Source organism: Crocodylus siamensis, chromosome 15, assembly GCF_052110815.1.
Source record: "Crocodylus siamensis isolate JL-2025a chromosome 15, ASM5211081v1, whole genome shotgun sequence".
NCBI classification, from domain to species: domain Eukaryota; kingdom Metazoa; phylum Chordata; order Crocodylia; family Crocodylidae; genus Crocodylus; species Crocodylus siamensis.
In genome coordinates, this window is record NC_143409.1 from 12,522,524 (window position 1) to 12,540,612 (window position 18,089).

The window sequence follows — 18,089 nt, forward strand, 5'->3', positions numbered from 1 at the left end:
CAAATTGTTAACATATTGAAGAGCACTGGCCCAAGTACTGACCCCTGAGGGATCCCACTGGTCACCCTCTGCCATGATGACTCAGTTCCATTAATTAGTGTCCTCTGGATCCTACTGTGGAGTTTATCTAGCCATTGGACTGTGAAGTAGTCGAGGCCACATTTTCCCAATTTGACCATGAGGACAGTGTGGGAGACCAAGTCAAAGGCCTTTTTGAGGTCCAAGTATATGACATCAACCTCGTTTCCTCTCTTCAGGCAGCGAGTAACCTGATCGTAGAAGGAAATGAGGTTGGTTTGGCACAACCTGCCCATGACGAAGCATGTTGGCTATCTTTCAGAATACTGCCTTCAGTTAGCCTGTGTGATGGTTTCTTTGATGATTTTGTCCAGGATTTTACCTGGGATTGAGGTCAAACTAATTGGCCTATAGTTTCCTGAGTTTGCCTTGCTCCCTTTCTTAAAGATGGGTAACATTGGCTTTTTTCCAGTCTTTTGGGACCTTTCCCAAGCTCCATGAGACTTCAGATAACTTCATCATTAGTTGCGCAATGATGTTGGACAGTTGTTTTAGCACTCTTGGGTGTAGTTCATCCGGTCCAGATGACTTTTAGACATTTAGGCTTTGTAGGTGGTCCCTCACAAGATCTACATCAACTATTGGAGGGTGGTCTCCCCCTATGGTCATACTGTATCTTGTCAAGCATGCTAACACCCCTGGACTGGTGGAGTACCAACATGAAGTATTTGTTCATGAGTTAGGTTTTCTTCTGGGTGTCTGTTAACAGCCATCCCTTTTCATTTATGAGGGACCCTATATTTCCCTTGTTCCTTTTATGACTTCCTACATATCTAAAGAAGGACTTTTTGTTGACCTTTAATCCATTGCATATCATGTCTTACTGATGCTTCAGAAGTGACCTGCTTGTCTCTAAATTTCAGCATCACAGGTTATCTGCAAGGTTTTTATAACATTATTGATCAAACTGCTTGCCTTTATTCACAGACCGTTTCAGAAGGATAATAAAATCGACATACACTGTAATACAATATAGGGAAAACAAATGTTGGTGTGATGGTACATGCTCGGTCTATATTAAGTTAGTCAAATGGAGTAGTTACAAAGCACAGTAGTCCAATTCAGTGTGTTTGAGAACAAGAAGAAAAAAATGGACAACAGGACAAGAAGTGCAGAGAAAGCCCTCCCTACATTAATGGGTGTTGCTGCCTGTTAATTGGCAAGGGGCTGAAGGTAACATACTGTTCTTAAATTGAGGACTGTGCCTGACCCCTGCCTCCTCCAACTTGCTCATTCTCTGCATATGCCTTTCTATTTATTTTTACCCTGCTATCTTGAAAGTAAGGGAAGTGACAGGGATAAAGGTTTGTAGCAGTGTGGTAGAAGTGATATCTTTTATTAGACCAACTAGCCAGTTACAAAAGAATTTATTTGCCAGCTTCTGGGCTCATGGGCCCTTCATCAGGCAAAGGAGAATATAAAGATTGTAAAATTTCTCCCAGGTAGAAATGAAAATTTATTTTGTACAGGAAAGCTGGAGGGTGGTGTAAGTTTTCCTGGCTGGAAAAGCTCATTTTGTGCAAATTAGACTTGGATAAAAGTTGGAGCAATCTATTTGTCTCAGAGGTGCCTGATGGCAACCAGGATGTTGATTTATGTTTCTTCCTTGTTAAGATGTTTCATATTTCATAGGAGGACTGGCTATGGAAAGGTTCTCCTGGGCAAGGAAGTTCTGTTGCATTGAGGCTGCTCTGCAAGTATGTCAGTTTGGCTTGAAACAAAAGGCTGGAACAGGGGTATTCAGCTTCCAGGTCTCGGGGAGCAGACACACATGGCACTTGGAGTTGACATATTGGTCAGTGCCCAGGATTGCCGAGTGTTTGACCTAAATTGGACCCAGGGGGTGCACCTTTGTCGTTTGCTCCAAGAACTGGCAGGATTAAGGGCATGGTGCATGCAGGCTATAGGTGATCAAAAATCAAAGGTCATTCCGAGCAGATTGGCCCATGGTGCTGGTGAGCTTAAGGCACAGTGGGGTTTGTAGCCAGTTGCATACACAGGAGAGATGTGGCTAGCATTATGCCTGGCTGCCTGTGACTTGGATAACCAGGTACCCATTTGTAGCTGGATGAGTCCAGAGCAAAACTGAATTTGCAGCTGTGGAGCTGCAGTAAATGCCCTAATTGCTCTGTCACCCCACCCTTAGGTGTGTATTATCCAGATCCTTTATTACTCAGCTCACTAATGTAGAGCTTCTTTTTGAACCCATTGACCTTCCTGGCAACACAGTGGGCTCCCAAGGAACTAACTGGGTTGCTGATGCTGATTTTTTTTTTTTTTTTTTTTAGTGTTTGTGCATGTGCCTTGAAAATAACAACATAAATACCTTATGGTCCCTACTTCTCTCAACAGCTTGATAAGAGTAGTCTCTGCAGACCCCCCCGTTCCCCCCCTTCACATACCCCCTCCTTGAACTTGCACTCTCCAACCGACAGCTGCTTCAAAGCCCAGGAAACAAATAGGCCTTATCTTGTACCTAGGAAGGCAGCAGCTTAGACTCATCCATTTAAAAACAGCAGCTAACGTGAAGGAGTTGGAGCTGCAGGGTGATGGCATCCAGTGAAGAAACCGTGTAGCCCTAAAGGCCGCATTTCCTGCTTACTGCCAGAAAATTCAATAACATACAAGTCTGAAATCTGATGTTGGGAGTGATGTTTTTGGGTGAGCTTTTTGTTTTCTCTCCCCCCCTCTCCATCAGCAGTGCTGATCAGTGGGTGTGAACTGGAAAAGATTGGTACTTGGATCAGGCACTGTGCAACCCCTCTCCCCATGAATAAAGAGAACCAACTTGTGCTACTTCATCACCTTCTTTAGCATACTTCATCTATGGTGTGCCAGTGTCTTTTGATTTGACAAAACTGGATGTTTCACGTTGTAATTGCTCAAGAGACTGAACAAGAGCTGATTGGTTGATACAGCTGCATAAACGTCAGCGGCCAGTTTGATGAATCGGATTCACTGCCTGCTATCCTGTTTAGGAGCTACGTGGTTGAAGAATTTCTCAGATCGTAGTGCTAGTAAAGTTGTGAATGCCTGTTTCTATGATGTCTTCTCAAAAGATGTGAACTTCAGAGCCTCCCGGCACTACATGCGTTACAGAAGAGGTTCTGGTTACAGCATGTTTCTTCTTTACCCCACGTTTCCAATTTATCATGCATCCAGAGCTTTTGCTGTGTTTCTTGATTAGGCTAAAAGCTTTCAGCACATCTGGACATCTCCTGTGAACTAAGGGCTTGTTTCTTTTTCATGTATACTAATACACATCAGATTGTACTTCACTGAAGTGGACTGACCTATGTGGACATAGGTGAGAGGAGACCTAAAAGTCTGGAAACTGTGTGGTAGCTTGAACTGGCTTGCAGTGTAGTTTAGCTGCTGTGCCCCCCTCACTGCCAAAAGAACGGTGTATAAATGTGGGACATGTGTTGTGGAAAAATCAGCTGAAATGGTCCAATCAGGCTAGGATTTCAGCAGATGCTTGGTCATACTCATGGGCTCAGTGCTGCGCGGGTGGTAGGTGAAGTTCCCTAAATTTAGTTGTTCCGCCCATGTGTGCTGTCCCATAGGTCCTACAGCAGGGGTGGGCTGGTGGACTCCATTTCCCATCAGCCCCTGCCCACATCACTGCAGCTAGTTTCCATGGCGATACTAGGAGTGGCGGGGCTGTACCAGTGCATAGCCAGGGTTTCCATGGAGACCGGCCCCAGCAGCGCTGGCGGGATGCTCAGCCGGCTGGGTGACCCTGGGTAAAGTTTCAGTATCTGAGCACCCCTTCACCAGAGATAATGATAATAATACAATTTACCATCTTTGGTAATATATAATGATAAAAATTACTGTTTTGGGGCCCCCTTTCTGTCTAGGCGGCTGCCCCGTTTGCCCATGCCTGTGTCCGCCCCTGTGCCCGCCCTGCCCTGTATCGGTTTAGAGCTCTCTAGTCCTTTTGAGCCTCGTAAGCACAAATCTGCACATGCCACGTTCTAGACAGCGCTTTTTGGAAAAGAAAGAAGGGGATTATAAGCAAACTACTCTGGGTTTTCCACCGTACCCCTGCCTCCTTCATGTCTCTCCCTGGGATTGCTAAGAGCAGGAATTATTCTCTGCGGCGCATGTACCACGGGACCAAGCGCGTTGTCAGCACTTAACAGTATGTGTAATTATAAGGGAAGGTGTGGTACAAAAGCTGCTAGGATGCAGGGAGAAACAGCTTTGTGCAGCTGATTAGGAAGTAATTATTTCCTGCTTTATCGGCGTACAACAGAGCATGAAAATCCAAGCTTGAATAAAGTTGGTAGTATGGAGGAAAAGTGGGAAGAGGGGTTAAAGCTACCAGTTTCTGAGAGAATAATTACCATGCCTGAGTCTCCAAGTGTGTGACTTGTGCTGTTACGTGCTGTAATTAAACTTTTAAAATGTTGACTGTGGGGATAAGGGGCCTGGATGAAAATCCTTTACAGGGTTATAGTACTTGGCAGTAAAGTTTTTTGTCCTGGACCCAGGGGACTGACGGTTAAGTTTTAGTCACTTTAATTCTAGAGGCAGGGAATCTGTTTTCTTAGAAGTGGTAGCTATGGTGATAAAGGCCACTGGGGACTTGTGGATATCTGATAATAGCTGAACCTTGGCGAGGTTTTTTTTTTTTTTTTTTTTAGCGTGGGGATAGCCTATGAACATAGTAGTGAGCTACACAGTAGCACTGTCGTGCTTTCCCTTGTGATCCTCAGGCAAGAAGGGAGGGAAAGCTTTGATTTTTCACTCATTTTAGGTAGGAGAATCTGATAATCTCTTGCATTTTTATTGAGCACTTGATTTTCCTGATAATGACAGGGTTGCATTCTGCATTTGCTTTCTCTCTACTCTGAAAGCCTTTGACCTATACAATCAAAGGGAGTTTTTAATGAGCTACAACGAATGCATTAGTCTGATGTACTGGCACAGGGACTTGACCATTTCAGAAGGCTGGTAGAAAGCCCCAGAGGAGTGTGCGCCTGCGGGAGTCCTGACTTTTGAGAGCAACACTTTACTTACTATTTTTTCTTTCATCTACAGGTAAAGATGCAAGTATTCTGACACATTTTATTTTGCAATACTGTTCTCATCAGACCATGTACTACATCAGTGCATCTTTGGTGTTTTGTACCTCTCCTGACATTTGATCTGCAGTCTCTTCCCTTCCCATATTTTCTCCTCCTCTTTTGTGGATTTGCGCAGCCCATTGTTGCAAGTTATACTCAGTCCTGTGTTCCTGCAGCTGGTATTCTGCTGCTTCCCTCTGCCCCGTGGTCCATGGTCTTGCTGAATATCCTTGGCCATTAGGGTGGTCATCACAGGCTCTTGCAGCTTTGCATATCACTCACACTGCCTAATAATTTATATAGACATTTTCACACACTAGGCATTTGTGTAATATAATGGCCATTCACTTGATTAAAGCAACATTGTCTGGAGCACACTGCTGCAATGAACTCATTGTGAACACTGTGTTACTTTACCGTCAACCAGTGGGTGAGTTGCAGCTGCCAAACCATTTCTTAACCTTTAAATTTCCTTTCCCAAATTCTGCAAATTTCCCAAAATATGCCGCCCACACCAACTCCATATTGTATCTTCTGAGGTTCCTGTTTATTTGTACAATCTGATCATGAAGCAAAAGAACTGGCCCGGCTTCTGCGGCATCCAGAGCACTTACTGCCTCAGACCTGTGCTCTTAAGTCACCACAGTCGTGTACTAGCCTGCATGGTTTTTAAATAATTAGTGCCTTCTGCTATCCCCCACTTTGGGTACTATATTATTCTGAGTTGTTAAAGTAATGAGGGTGGTTATTTTATATATAGGACACTTAAAAAAACCTCCAGGAACTTCCTTGGAAAAGTAGCTGCTGTCCTCTGTACAACTGTAACTTGTTAAGCATGATGCAAAATGGGATGAACATGCCAGGTGTGAAGTCTGGGTCCCGTGTCCCTCCCACAGAAGCAGGTAAACTCTAGCACCTGGGATGGTGCCTACAGGGTTGCATTCCTTACCCCTGAGTTGGTGACAAACACTGATTCCAGGATCCTTGGGTGCAACAGGGAAAAAGGACTTGCGCAGACATGTCCTTTACAGCAAAACCCATATACCCCGACTCATTTGGGATCCTGAGCTGGTTTTGAACCAGCTTTTCAGTTTACTTTTAAAAATAACTCAATCAATTCCCTGCCAACAGTCTCACCCCATCTGTTTCTGCAACAAAATGCCAACACTGCTTTTGCCAAGCATGTAGCCGGGGGCCCGTTTTCACATCCATGCTAAATACCCTCCTGAGCTTGGGCCAAAGGAGGGTTGCACTGAAGATGCTGACAAGCCTGGAGCTGCTGGAACAATTATGCCACTGTATGTTTTTGAGTAGCACCATCAATTCTCCTGTCTTGGGGGGAAAAGTTTCTGCTCTCTCTTGCCTCTCACCTCTTCTCTGGTTGGTGACCTATCTCAGCAAAGTGGTTTGGGATCCCAGTTCACATGAAAGTTGAGGGGCAGGGTACAGCTCTCAGTAAAGCAATACTTTTGTGTTTCTGCATAGAATAGATTACAAAATAACTAGAAGCAACCTTTAGTAATTTTGTGTTGAGACCAGCGCTTTGTACTGCCACCAAGTGGCTTTTGTGGTCTTGAGACAAAGATTTTAAAGCTGAAGTTGTCCCTTTCCTCTGCATCAGTGGCCCTTTTTTTTACAGACTTTTTCCTTTTGTCTCTCCTTTTTCTTTTCTATAAAAAGTCTTCATCCGGGATGGTGGAAAATATGTTAGACATAACATATTTTAGTATTCTCGATTTGCAGAGACTGATGCTGTGTTGAAAAGTGTCCTGCATATTGTATTAGGTCTGTGTCCTGTAGTTGTGAAATATTTCTGAATTGGTTAAGCTGTTTTGCACTGATAAGGGCTTCACTGCATTGAGGTACAAAGCATCCAAGTTATATTTTTGTAGGCTTTTACTGCAGAGCAGAGAAAGGTGGGAGCAAGGAGAACCCTGCTGCTCCCCTGTGCCTTTGTTTCTAAAGCAGAACTGCTGGGTTCAAGATCATGGATTTCCTGCCCCCCCCCCAAGTTCAAAGTAATTAATAGGCAGCTGTCAGTTATAGAGGGTTGACATTTGTGTGTTACCTTCCTAGTCTCTCTTTTTAAACCCACAGTACGTAGGACTGATTCTGTGTCTCAGGTGCTGGTGCATGTGAAACTGCCCACTATCTTTTTTACTCCTAAGCTTTGAATGGGTCCATTTGTGTTGCTGCTATATATGGAATTGGTTGGAAATGGCATTGATCTCTCAGGAAGCCAGTAATAAAATGTTATGGTTGAATAGGCTCTCATTGTAGTCAAGTGTGCAACCTTTTTTAGAGGAAAGGATGTGGGCTATAGAAAGGATGTGGACAAGTTGGAGAGAGTCCAGTGGAGGGCAATGAAAATGGTTAAGGGGTTGGGACACATGACTGATAAGGAGAGGCTGAGGGAAATGGGCCTATTTAATCTGCAGACAAGAAGCTTGAGGTGGGATTTGATAGCAGCATTTAACTACCTGAAGAGGGGTCCAAAGAAGATGGAGCTGGACTGTTCTCAGTGGTGAGAGAGGACAGAACAAGGAGCAATGGGCTCAAGTTGCAGCAGTGGAGGTTAAGGTTGGATATTAGGAAAAAACTTTCTCTTTAGGAGGGTGGTGAAGCACTGGAACGGGTTTCCTAGAGAGGTGGTGGAAACTCTGTCCTTGGAGGTCTTTAAGGCCCAGCTTGACAAAGCCGTGGCTGGAATGATCTGGTTGGGGAAGGTCCTGCTTTGAGCAAGGGGTTGGACTAGCTGACCTCCTGAGTTCCCTTCCAACCCTAATTTTCTATGATTCTGTGAAAGGAGAGCAGGGCTTCCTCCTATCCCTGCAAATTGGTGGGATTGCACCACCAATTGAAGAAATCTTCAAGGTAGTTCTCAAGCTGCTGTGGACACCAGAGAACTTTTGTTGTAAACCTTTGCATAACAAAAGAAATGAGAATTTGAGCTTTAGGGGTCTTTCATTGATGCTGAAAAATATCTAGAGCTTATTCCCTCCCACCCCCGTAGGCACCCCAGCCAGCACCAAAGCAAAAAGAGGACTGATGCATGGGGCAACTTGAGCTAGTGGAGCTTCCTTAGAGCCATTGTTCGGGGTCTCCCACAAAGCACTGTACTACACACAAGAGATGCATCTTCTTCCTTCCTGTACATACTTCTGCTTTTCTGCAGCAGAACCACCCCAAGTTTGCTGTAAAGGGGCTTTTGCAGACAGCAGGTAGCTCCCTGCTCAGAGGCATTGAGATGCTGCAATTTTCCATGACTTGTGGAGAGCACATAGCTGGTTTTTAGCAAGCAGTCTACCCATTGTTTAAACAACAATATCATTAAAATGAAATAATACAATTATACACATACTTTTTTATTTTTTGTAGCTGTTCCATCACTGTGAGAGAACAAACATGCTATAAAATCCCAATTGTGGCAATTTTTCTGTTGCTATCAACAGTGCTATCAAGTCTCAGCAGCTTTTCTTTAGGTGTTGGGTATGGGATCAGTATTTTTGGAGACCCCTTTATTTTGTCTGTCTTTTTCTCTTCCTGCTTCTCCTTGCTTCTTCATTTTCTTTCTTTTTTAATACTTAGTTTTATTTTTGCCGTGTTATGGTTAATTCTGCCCACTTAGCTTTATAAGTTTTTTGAACATTTCTTGGCCCTTCAGTCATATAAACTAACAGTGCATACCTTCTTTTTATCACCAGTGAGACGTTTCTAATTTCACCCAAAGGTAGGTACATAGCCATCTCTTGCCAACTGCCTAGAGTACCTTGTAGAATATAAGATTCCTAGTAAAGTCTTGTGATACCTGGTGAAGACGCACATCGCACCATGGCCTATTTGAAGATGGATATGGTAGGGCAAGGCTAACAGAGTCTACATTTGAACATTGTACATATTTTCTTGATGAGCATCTTTCTCTCTCTATCCAGTGGTGTAAGATTTTTAGCGTTGATCATGCTAATTCTGAGAGTAACAGCACATCATAATATAATATGTTCATGTTTCATGTTGACCTTTTCTTTTCCCATATTCTGCTGTTACCATAAGACTCCTGACTGATCTTTAGACTATTTCTGCTTTGACTTACAGCCATGCTTTGTACATTAAAATGAATGGTTAAACCTATTTCTGGATTGAATCCTTTACTTAGAAAAGTTTATTAAGGAGGCCATCCTTGAGGGACTGGCCCAGGCTAACATTCTAAGGGACAGCCAGCATGGGTTTGTTGCGGGTAGGTCTTGTTTGACCAATCTCATTTCCTTCTATGACCAGGTGACCTATCACCTGGACAAGGGAGAAGAGATTGATGTCATATATCTTGACTTCAAAAAAGCCTTTGATCTGGTATCCCATGATCACCTCTTGGCCAAACTGCCCAGTTGTGGCTTTGGCTCCACCACGATCCGCTGGCTGGGAAATTGGCTTCGTGGTCGGACCCAGAGGGTTGTGATTGATGGCAGTCACTCATCGTGGTGCCCTGTGACCAGTGGGGTCCCTCAATGCTCTGTCCTGGGACCCATACTGTTCAACATATTCATTAACGATGTGGACATTGGAGTTAGGAGTGGACTGGCCAAGTTCGCCAATGACACCAAACTTTGGGGCAAAGCATCCACGCCAGAAGATAGGCGGGTGATCCAGGCTGACCTGGACAGGCTCAGCAAATGGGCAGACGAGAACCTCATGGTGTTTAACACCGAAAAATGCAAGGTTCTCCACCTTGGGAGGAAAAACCTGCAGCACCCTTATAGGCTCGGCAGTGCTACGTTGGTTAGCACTACAGAAGAAAGAGACTTGGGGGTCATCATTGACCACAAGATGAACATGAGCCTCCAATGAGATGCTGCGGCTAGTAAAGCAACCAAAATGCTGGCTTGCATCCATAGATGCTTCTCGAGCAAATCCTGGGACATCATTCTCCCCTTGTACTCGGTCTTAGTGAGGCTGCAGCTGGAGTACTGCGCCCAGTTTTGGGCTCCACAATTCAAAAAGGATGTGGAGAAGCTTGAGAGAGTCCAGAGGAGAGCCACGCACATGATCAGAGGTCAGGAAAACAGATCTTACGATGACAGGCTGAGAGCCATGGGACTCTTTAGCCTGGAAAAGCGCAGGCTCAGGGGTGATCTGATGGCCACCTACAAGCTTATCAGGGGTGTCCACCAGGATCTGGGGGAACATCTGTTCACCAGAGCGCCCCATGGGATGACGAGGTCGAACGGTCACAAACTCCTGCAAGACCGTTTCAGGCTGGACATAAGGAAGAATTTCTTTACTGTCCGAGCCCCCAAGATCTGGAACAGTCTGCCAGCAGAGGTGGTTCAAGCACCTACATTGAACACCTTCAAGAGTAAATTGGATGCTTATCTTGCTGGGATCCTATGACCCCAGCTGACTTCCTGCCCTTTGGGCAGGGGGCTGGACTCAATGATCTCCCGAGGTCCCTTCCAGCCCTAATGTCTATGAAATCTATGAAACTTCTGTCTTGGTGTTGGGAATCATTATATAAACCTGTCTCTCAGCGTTGACCTGGTAGCTATCATTGACGCAGGAGATTATTTGGTTTAGCGCACTTTTAAAGAGATTGGACCGGTCTAGTCACTATCTGAGAAACGTTGAATGTTGGTCTGCTTTGAATCTTGCTGTTTGGTGGCCTGTGGGGGTGAGTTGTGATGTGTGAATCCACCTTCTTTCTCATATTACCAAACCTGTTTTTCTCTGAGCCAACAGTTGGTGCTTATGTCATCAGAGAGGATCCCAGCCCCAGGGTCTGTTAATGTGGAATTTCTCACTGGCACTAATATTAATGTTACTGATTTAAGCAATAATGAGAGAGAGAATTGAAGCCTGGAGATTCTGGGGTTTGGCCGGTGGGGACCCGTATGTTGTATTGCTATGGCTTTTCAAGTAAACCAAAAATAAATAAATAAACCTCTTGATCTTCAGGGTGTTAGACACCAATCTTTTTTTTAAGTTTCTCATTGTGAGACTGGGCCAAACTCTTCTCCAGCCCCACCCCAGGCTTGGCTGTTTGCCGTTCCACTTATTTCTGGCGCTTGTCCCTGGAGGCTTTATCTGCAGGAGATTGCAACACTAGATGACTTCTTTCTTTCTTCCTACACCTGACTCCAAGTCATTCTCTTTTATCGGGGGGGGTCTCTCCACAGGAGCAGAGAGCCACTGAAGTCGGAACGATGTCTGTGACACAGTCACCTTCTGGCTCTTGATGCTCTGTGAAAAGACTTGGGTTGATTTTTCTTTGAGGTTATCTTCTCCGAGACCTTTAGTCTCTGCATACCGGGCATCGCAATACCAACAGATACTAGCTCACTATACTGTGGACCCCTTACCCATTTCTTCCTGTGCACATCTCTTTAAAATGGCTCTAGTGAGAGGTTGGTGGGAGGATGAACCACTAATTAACAGCGGAGTAATTTTGTTTTGGGTTATAAGATCTTCCCCTTACCCTCAGTTATCGTCTGCCTTTTATTTTCACTCAGCACTTTTGACAGACAATTCCAAAATTTTGGAATTTTGTAGGTCAAAGTTGCCATGGTTCATACAATAAAAAGCTTACTCTTTCTAAAGGGGGTTGTTTTAAAATGTGTTTTCAGAAATACCTATAGACTTCTGTAGGATGCCTATAACATCACTATTTTGTTACCTTGGGCCTGGATAGATTATAGTGGGTCATGCTTTTTCCAGTTAAGCAGGGGCATGTCTGATCTGAGGCCTCATATATAAGCCTTACAATGGGATCTCTGTAATTCTGTATCTTCTGCAAGTCAGCAATCCTCCCAGATCACAAACTTCCTAAAAGCTGGCTGATGCAGTTTCCCAGTAACTGAATTGGAAGCGGAGGCTTTTGATTTAAAATGATCCTTTAGAAACCATAATTAAGTTCCATTTAGAAAGTGAATTATATTTTAATAGTAGTAAATAATACAAATTAGTAATACTTAGATCTTACATAACAGCTTTCATTCTATGACTTCATAGCCATTTACTGAAATTGGTGAAGTAAGTCTCATATCAAAACTTTGAAACAGTTTCTTTTTTTTGACAGATAGGGAAAGTGAAACGAAGGAAATGACTTAACCTACATGCAAGTTTTTTATTGCTGTAACGATAGTTGCTTGGAACACAATGCCATTTTGACTATATCAGTTTCTAATGTTGTCACAATTACGTGGCTATAAGCATTTTTCTCAATATAATCATTTTTACACTAATGTAACAGTGTTAGCAGTAGGGAGTTGTACCTTTTATAATTAAACTGTCTTAAATCAAGAATTTTATATTGATACTTAGAAATAGTTGTAGAAATAGCGGTAGAAGAGCTAAGAACAAAACAGCCCTCAGTGAATTCTGGCTAAGACCCTATTCATGAGCTGTGACTCCTAAAACTCATCAGTCCTCAGTTTGAGATGGTGAATGCACTTGTCAGTAGTGGGTAGACTTTCTGTTCTTTGTACCAGATCGCGTCTCCCCAAAGAATTTTTCATAGTTTTTTTGGATTCAAATTTTAGGAGTTGAAAGAAAGTGGCCCTCTGTTGGAACAGGCAAAAAATGCAACATTTTCAGTTCCAGTAGGCCCCAAGCCAAGTAAATGTTAGTGGGTCCAAGCTAGTTTTGAAATTCAATTATTCTTATTTGTTGGCACGTGCCAGAGAATCACTTTGATCTATCTGTACTTTCACCAAAGGGATATCGGCAGTCTGGCTTTGTATTTGTAGTCACTTAGGATGAAAGTGGGGTTACAATAACCACCTTGTGGCAGTGATCTTGAACAGATGACAGTATTTGGGTAATGTTAAATGAGTAAAGGTAAACATGCCTCAATTAAAATGTTTTTCCAGGCTGAGTGCAATAGTGCTATTGGAAACTCTTCTGTGAGGGTTTAAGGAATTTGGCTGCATTTGTAACTGATTTGCTTTCTCTCTCGAGTTCTTTGAAAGAGAGAACTTTGCATTATAAATTCCTAAGTCATATTTTCAATGCAGTTTTATTTTCTAGTCACTTTTGGACCCTGATTATTTTAATAAGAAATATAACAGATCTGTTGTGTTACCAACTATGCATGTGTGATACTGAAGGGAGCCCACTTTCATATCGATTAGAGCTTGCATAACACGTTTCATCTAGCATCTCGGCGCATTTCTTGGGCAATGAGTTATGCTGCATGCAACTGTAGAGAACAGGGGCAGTCTCAAAACTACACTGGCAAGTGAACAGGAGTGTTCAGTAATTAAAGAAATGGTACCCTCTGCCAACGCCATTGCTCCCTGCCAGTGCTGTATGAAGATTCCCTTGTGGATTTGTATTTAATTGAAAAACACTCTAAAACAACGGAAGTAAAGAAAAACTCAGGCTTAGTTCTTCAGATTGGGTAAGCTGGACACTGGCTTCCTGCTTTTTAGCATACGACTGTGACAGACTCTTGGGAGGTCTGGTTGTGATGGTACATGAAGCTGGAGTGTGAATTGCAGCGTGCAAGTCCCTAACTGGGGGGACAGGAGGGACTTGTCTAACCTAGGAGAAAAGCTGCCATCTGCTTGTGTGAGCTCAAATGAGCTGACTTACTTTGATTGAAATTCTCCTCCTAACCAGTTTGAATCTACACTAGAGTTGAGTCAAGCTTTCATTTTTGGTGTGTCAAATTAAACTGTTTAAGGTTTAAAGTTAATGCTTGACCACATGCTTTTTTTTCTTCCTTGCCATGTAAACCTGAAGCCTTGTCTAGATGAGGCAGGGGGAATCCAGTTGGAGAGAGAACTTTTTCCATGTCTAGACCAGGCCTCAAGTTCTGTTCACATGGCAGCAAAAGGTGCTTGATCCAGTTGTATTAGTTTAGTCAGGTTAGCTTAATGTAGCAGGACCATTCCCGTAATGCTTGTGTAGACAGACTTTCAACCCCTCAAACCCCATAAGCTGGTCCTGCCGTAACCTGGGCTTCCCTCCTGGATTTCAACTCAGCCAGCATGATGCATCCTAACATCCATTTGCTCTGCATTCACTTGACTGTTAGAAGACACAAATTAGAAGGAGCTAGTTAACTCAGTCTGATGGTGTATCTTTAAATCCTGGTTCCAGCAGACTTTAATCCTGTTGTATGTGACTAAAGTGAATCTAATGTTTGGCTCCCCACCTAAAATATTCAGTGTTAACTCTCTTGTGTTGTCCTAGTAGCTTATAATTATATGCATACTTTGCCTTTTTTTTTTTTTCCTGTGTGTGTGTGCATGCACATCTATACTTTGCTTTGTGGGGGGCAGGCGGTATAATGGTCAGCTCTGCGGATGAATGACCTAAAATTTCAGCTGGACCATAAGTCCATTTAAAAGTTTGTGTATGGATGCCTTGGGGAAAGAGTGGTTTGAATAAAGAGAAAGAGAAACAAAACTCAAAGCAAAGAGGAGGTTTCTAGGCTTAAAGAGACTGTTTTTGAGTAGCTGTTTTGAAATTGGATGCGTTTCTTTGGAACTGAATGTTCAGTTCCAAACTCGTCGGAGTTGGCCATGCTTGAATTTCAAAAATCTTGTTTTGTCCTCAGTTGTTTTTATTTTATCACTGAATGTACACAATATACGCTTTTGTCTCTTCTGTGTATTATTCCTGTTGTCTCGTCTCAAACTCTGTTTTTTTTAGTATCTGGTGGGAGCATCCAGTGCGTATGTAAGTTTGAGCGTTGACAAGCTCCCTCCCAGGAGTCTGTCGAGATGACACAACCATGCTTCTCTGCCTCTTAGTTGTAGCGTTAACGGGCACAACCGGCTCTGATATTAACTGGCAAGCAATCCACGTCTTGCAGGTGACCAGTTGTTGTTTTTGCTGTCTTTTTTGAATTTATCCAGTTCTTTGATATTCAGTGTTTTTCTGAAAGCCCAAACTTCTGAAGTCTGGGAATTGAGAGAATCTCTCACCCTCACTCCCCTTTTTTCCCCTCTAATTTTATTTTTCTCCTGATACATTTATAACTGATTTTGATTTCTTTTTTTTTAATTCAGTATTTTTGAACTAGCCCTACAGTGTGAGGCCCTGGGTTCTTTTGAAGGCTGTGCTGTGTTGAGCAGGGATATGTCCTGCCCTCAACACCAGATACCTCCATAGTTCATAGGAGGTTTCTGTGGTAAAAGGTAACTGTGTCATGTTGTGGTGACTTGTTGAAAGTACAATTGCACGCAACTAAGACAACATGGTAGTAACGCCTACTTCCGTGCATATTGGTACGTGCCGATTTATAGCTTTTAAAAAGGTGAAAAGATCATTAGACTTCAGCGTCCCAGTAAGACGGATATTTTTCTTGTGGGTTGGGTTTGCTGAATAGTATTCAATGATCCAGTCCTTAGTTATGTTCAAAGCTCTCTCTCTCTTTTTGTGTCAGTCTCCTTAGTCATTAGACTTTACTGATTGGCTGCTTATGGTAGTTTTTTCTAATAGTCAATAATACCCTAAGACAGGTGTATCACAGTTGTGGGCGACAGAGCTATCCCATGTGCCCCCAGGCTACTGGAAGTATGGGGGTAGGGCCTTTTGGGCATGGCTTTTTGCAGCAGGAAACCAAGCAAGGGCTGTGCAGCTACAGCTCTTGGTTGTCTGGCTACTCCCTGGACTACCAGACGTGCTGGAACTGCTGCTGCCCTGTGGATCTGGCCTGGGAGGACCCCTGCAGTCCTGATCCAGCCTGGGGCAAGCTTGACACCCCTGCCATAAGGAATGTGGCATTTTGCTACCTCTGTGCGTCTATATAGAAGAGAAGGGGAGTGAGCAGTGCTTGAGTTAATTACTACAGATGTCAAGTATGTAGTTACATAGGCAGGGAGAGGCTTTAGGGATCGAGAAGAAATGACATCTGATTCTGCTTTCAGCTTTCTAGCTATGCATCCTTGTTTCAAAGTTTTGTGAGATGTCGTGGTGCCATCAGGAGGTCACAGTGTTAGTATGGCCGTTTTGATCTCAGGCTAAGGTTTCTGGATTGCTCCCCTGGCTGTATCTCTGCATACCTTTAAAAGCTGACTCCGGTTTTGGTGATTAGGGCAAGAAGTATGTGTCAACAATTATTTGCACCTCTGAAGACAGGAGTAGCGGACCTTTGCAGTTCTGTGCAGCTGGATTGAGAACAGAAATTTGGGGCCTTGAATGTTTGGTAGATCGTTACATAATAAAATTCCTAAAAAATTCAACTTTCCCTTTTTATTTTTTTCTTGTCTCTTAGGGTGACAGCATTATTACAGTGCTGCTGACTGAAGAAGACAAACTTGAAGACGATGTAGATTTTTACTTGGTGTTTACTGGGTCCGCTATCCAACACTGCACAAGCACTAGGAAGGTTAATCCTGGAACGCTGGAGACTATTGCTCCTGGTAAATGTTTTATTATCTCTGCAAAATGCACAGTGTACCAGTTTGAAAACTGATTAATCCAAAATGATTTAAACCCCGTGTAACCTCAAGAATCTTGATTTTTTTTATTTTTATTTTTTCCTCCTTGTTTGTACAGTTTTTTTATGACAAAGGAGAAGTAGATGATCCTGAAGTTTGGACACAATGAGCTCTTAAATATTCCAGAGCTGAACTATAGTTTTTGGTGCATCTGTCACTACATCAGTTCAGTTATTGAACATGCATGTGTTGAATTTGACAGAGGAAAACAGAGTTTTACTTGCACGTGACCAAAGGTCAGACAGGTAGAGAGCACCATTACCTATATGCATTTGTTGAGGCTTCGCTTCCTTTGGGTTACCTGTGAAGGTTGTATTGGCTGCATTTAAACTACTGGGATTGGTTTGAATGGGGATCATTAGCACAGTCTGAGTGAAGCAAGATCTGCCAAGCTATACCACTTTTATACACCTAGGAACAGGGACTGAGCATTTTATGAAGCTCTCACAAAATGAGATGAATAGTGCTGTGTAGTTCTGGGTGACTTTTTTGAATTTTCAGGAAAGGGAGATCTTTGTTAGAGCCCACTACTCTTACCAGGCTTCATACAGTTAAAGAAACCCACATATTCCCTCAGTGGCTTCCAGACCGTGGGAATGAAAATGGTCCAAGCCGTGTTCCTTGCCATTAACCTTTTATTCTGACTATTGTTCTGCAGCATATTGAGACTAGTGTGAGAAGAATCTACCTAACGCCTTTCCTATATGCAGTACAAATTACATAACTCGGTATATTTTATTTCCTGTTTTTATTGAACCTGTAGTAAATGCTATGCTAGAGATGTTAGATCCAGTTTGGGATGAGGTATTTGCTATTAACAGCATGGTTTTGATTCTGCCTCCTTTTTTTTCCCCCCATGGTAAATGAAGTGGTTAAAACAAAGTTGGCCACACTATTCACACATTTAATCACTACTTTAGCTGTCAGGGTTGTTCAAGTTACTCTGGAAGGCTAAGTCATGACAAATACGGATTACTGGAATCCAGTGCAATCAATTAGATTAGTGATGACTTTCTCACAGAAGTGATACAGAACTGGTAATGCGTATAGTAACCCCATGACAGCACTGGGTACAATGACCTCATCTATCTTTCTCTTGGGACCTGAATAACTGAATTGCCAGGAAGGGAACTGAAAAGATTCTGTGTTCTCTTTCAGTCTGAAAAGGAACCAGAGTACTGCGCAGGATTTCCTTACGAAAGTAATCCGTTCCTCTCATCGTTCACCCTGACCTCCCGAAACGTAGGAGCAGGCACTTAAAATGCTGCTTGAACTGTGTTGATGGTAAATGCAGCAATGCCGGGTGGCAGCTCACATTATGGATGTGCTGCAGAGACCTCGGTGCTTTCTGTTTGCTCGGGGTTTGCCAGATCTTGACACAGATTCTGTGCTCAATAGGCACGTGTGCAGTCATGTACAGACAGGCTCACGCATGATCCCTGCCCCCAACCGTAATTCATGCTAATCTGAAGTGACGTTTTGGGCAGCTTCCTCC

General features: G+C 43.2%; 1 protein-coding gene across 7 annotated transcripts in view; it reads left to right on the forward strand.

Annotated features, from left to right (window-relative positions):
• The window catches only part of AKAP13 (A-kinase anchoring protein 13), a 324,780-nt gene that overhangs the window by 110,136 nt on the left and 196,555 nt on the right, over nt 1–18,089 (forward strand). For all 7 annotated transcript variants that reach the window (XM_090029889.1, XM_090029887.1, XM_090029891.1 and 4 more), the window contains exon 5: nt 16,369–16,516. In XM_090029889.1, the coding sequence (XP_089886015.1) occupies nt 16,369–16,516 (148 nt within the window). The remainder of the gene's footprint in view (nt 1–16,368; nt 16,517–18,089) is intronic.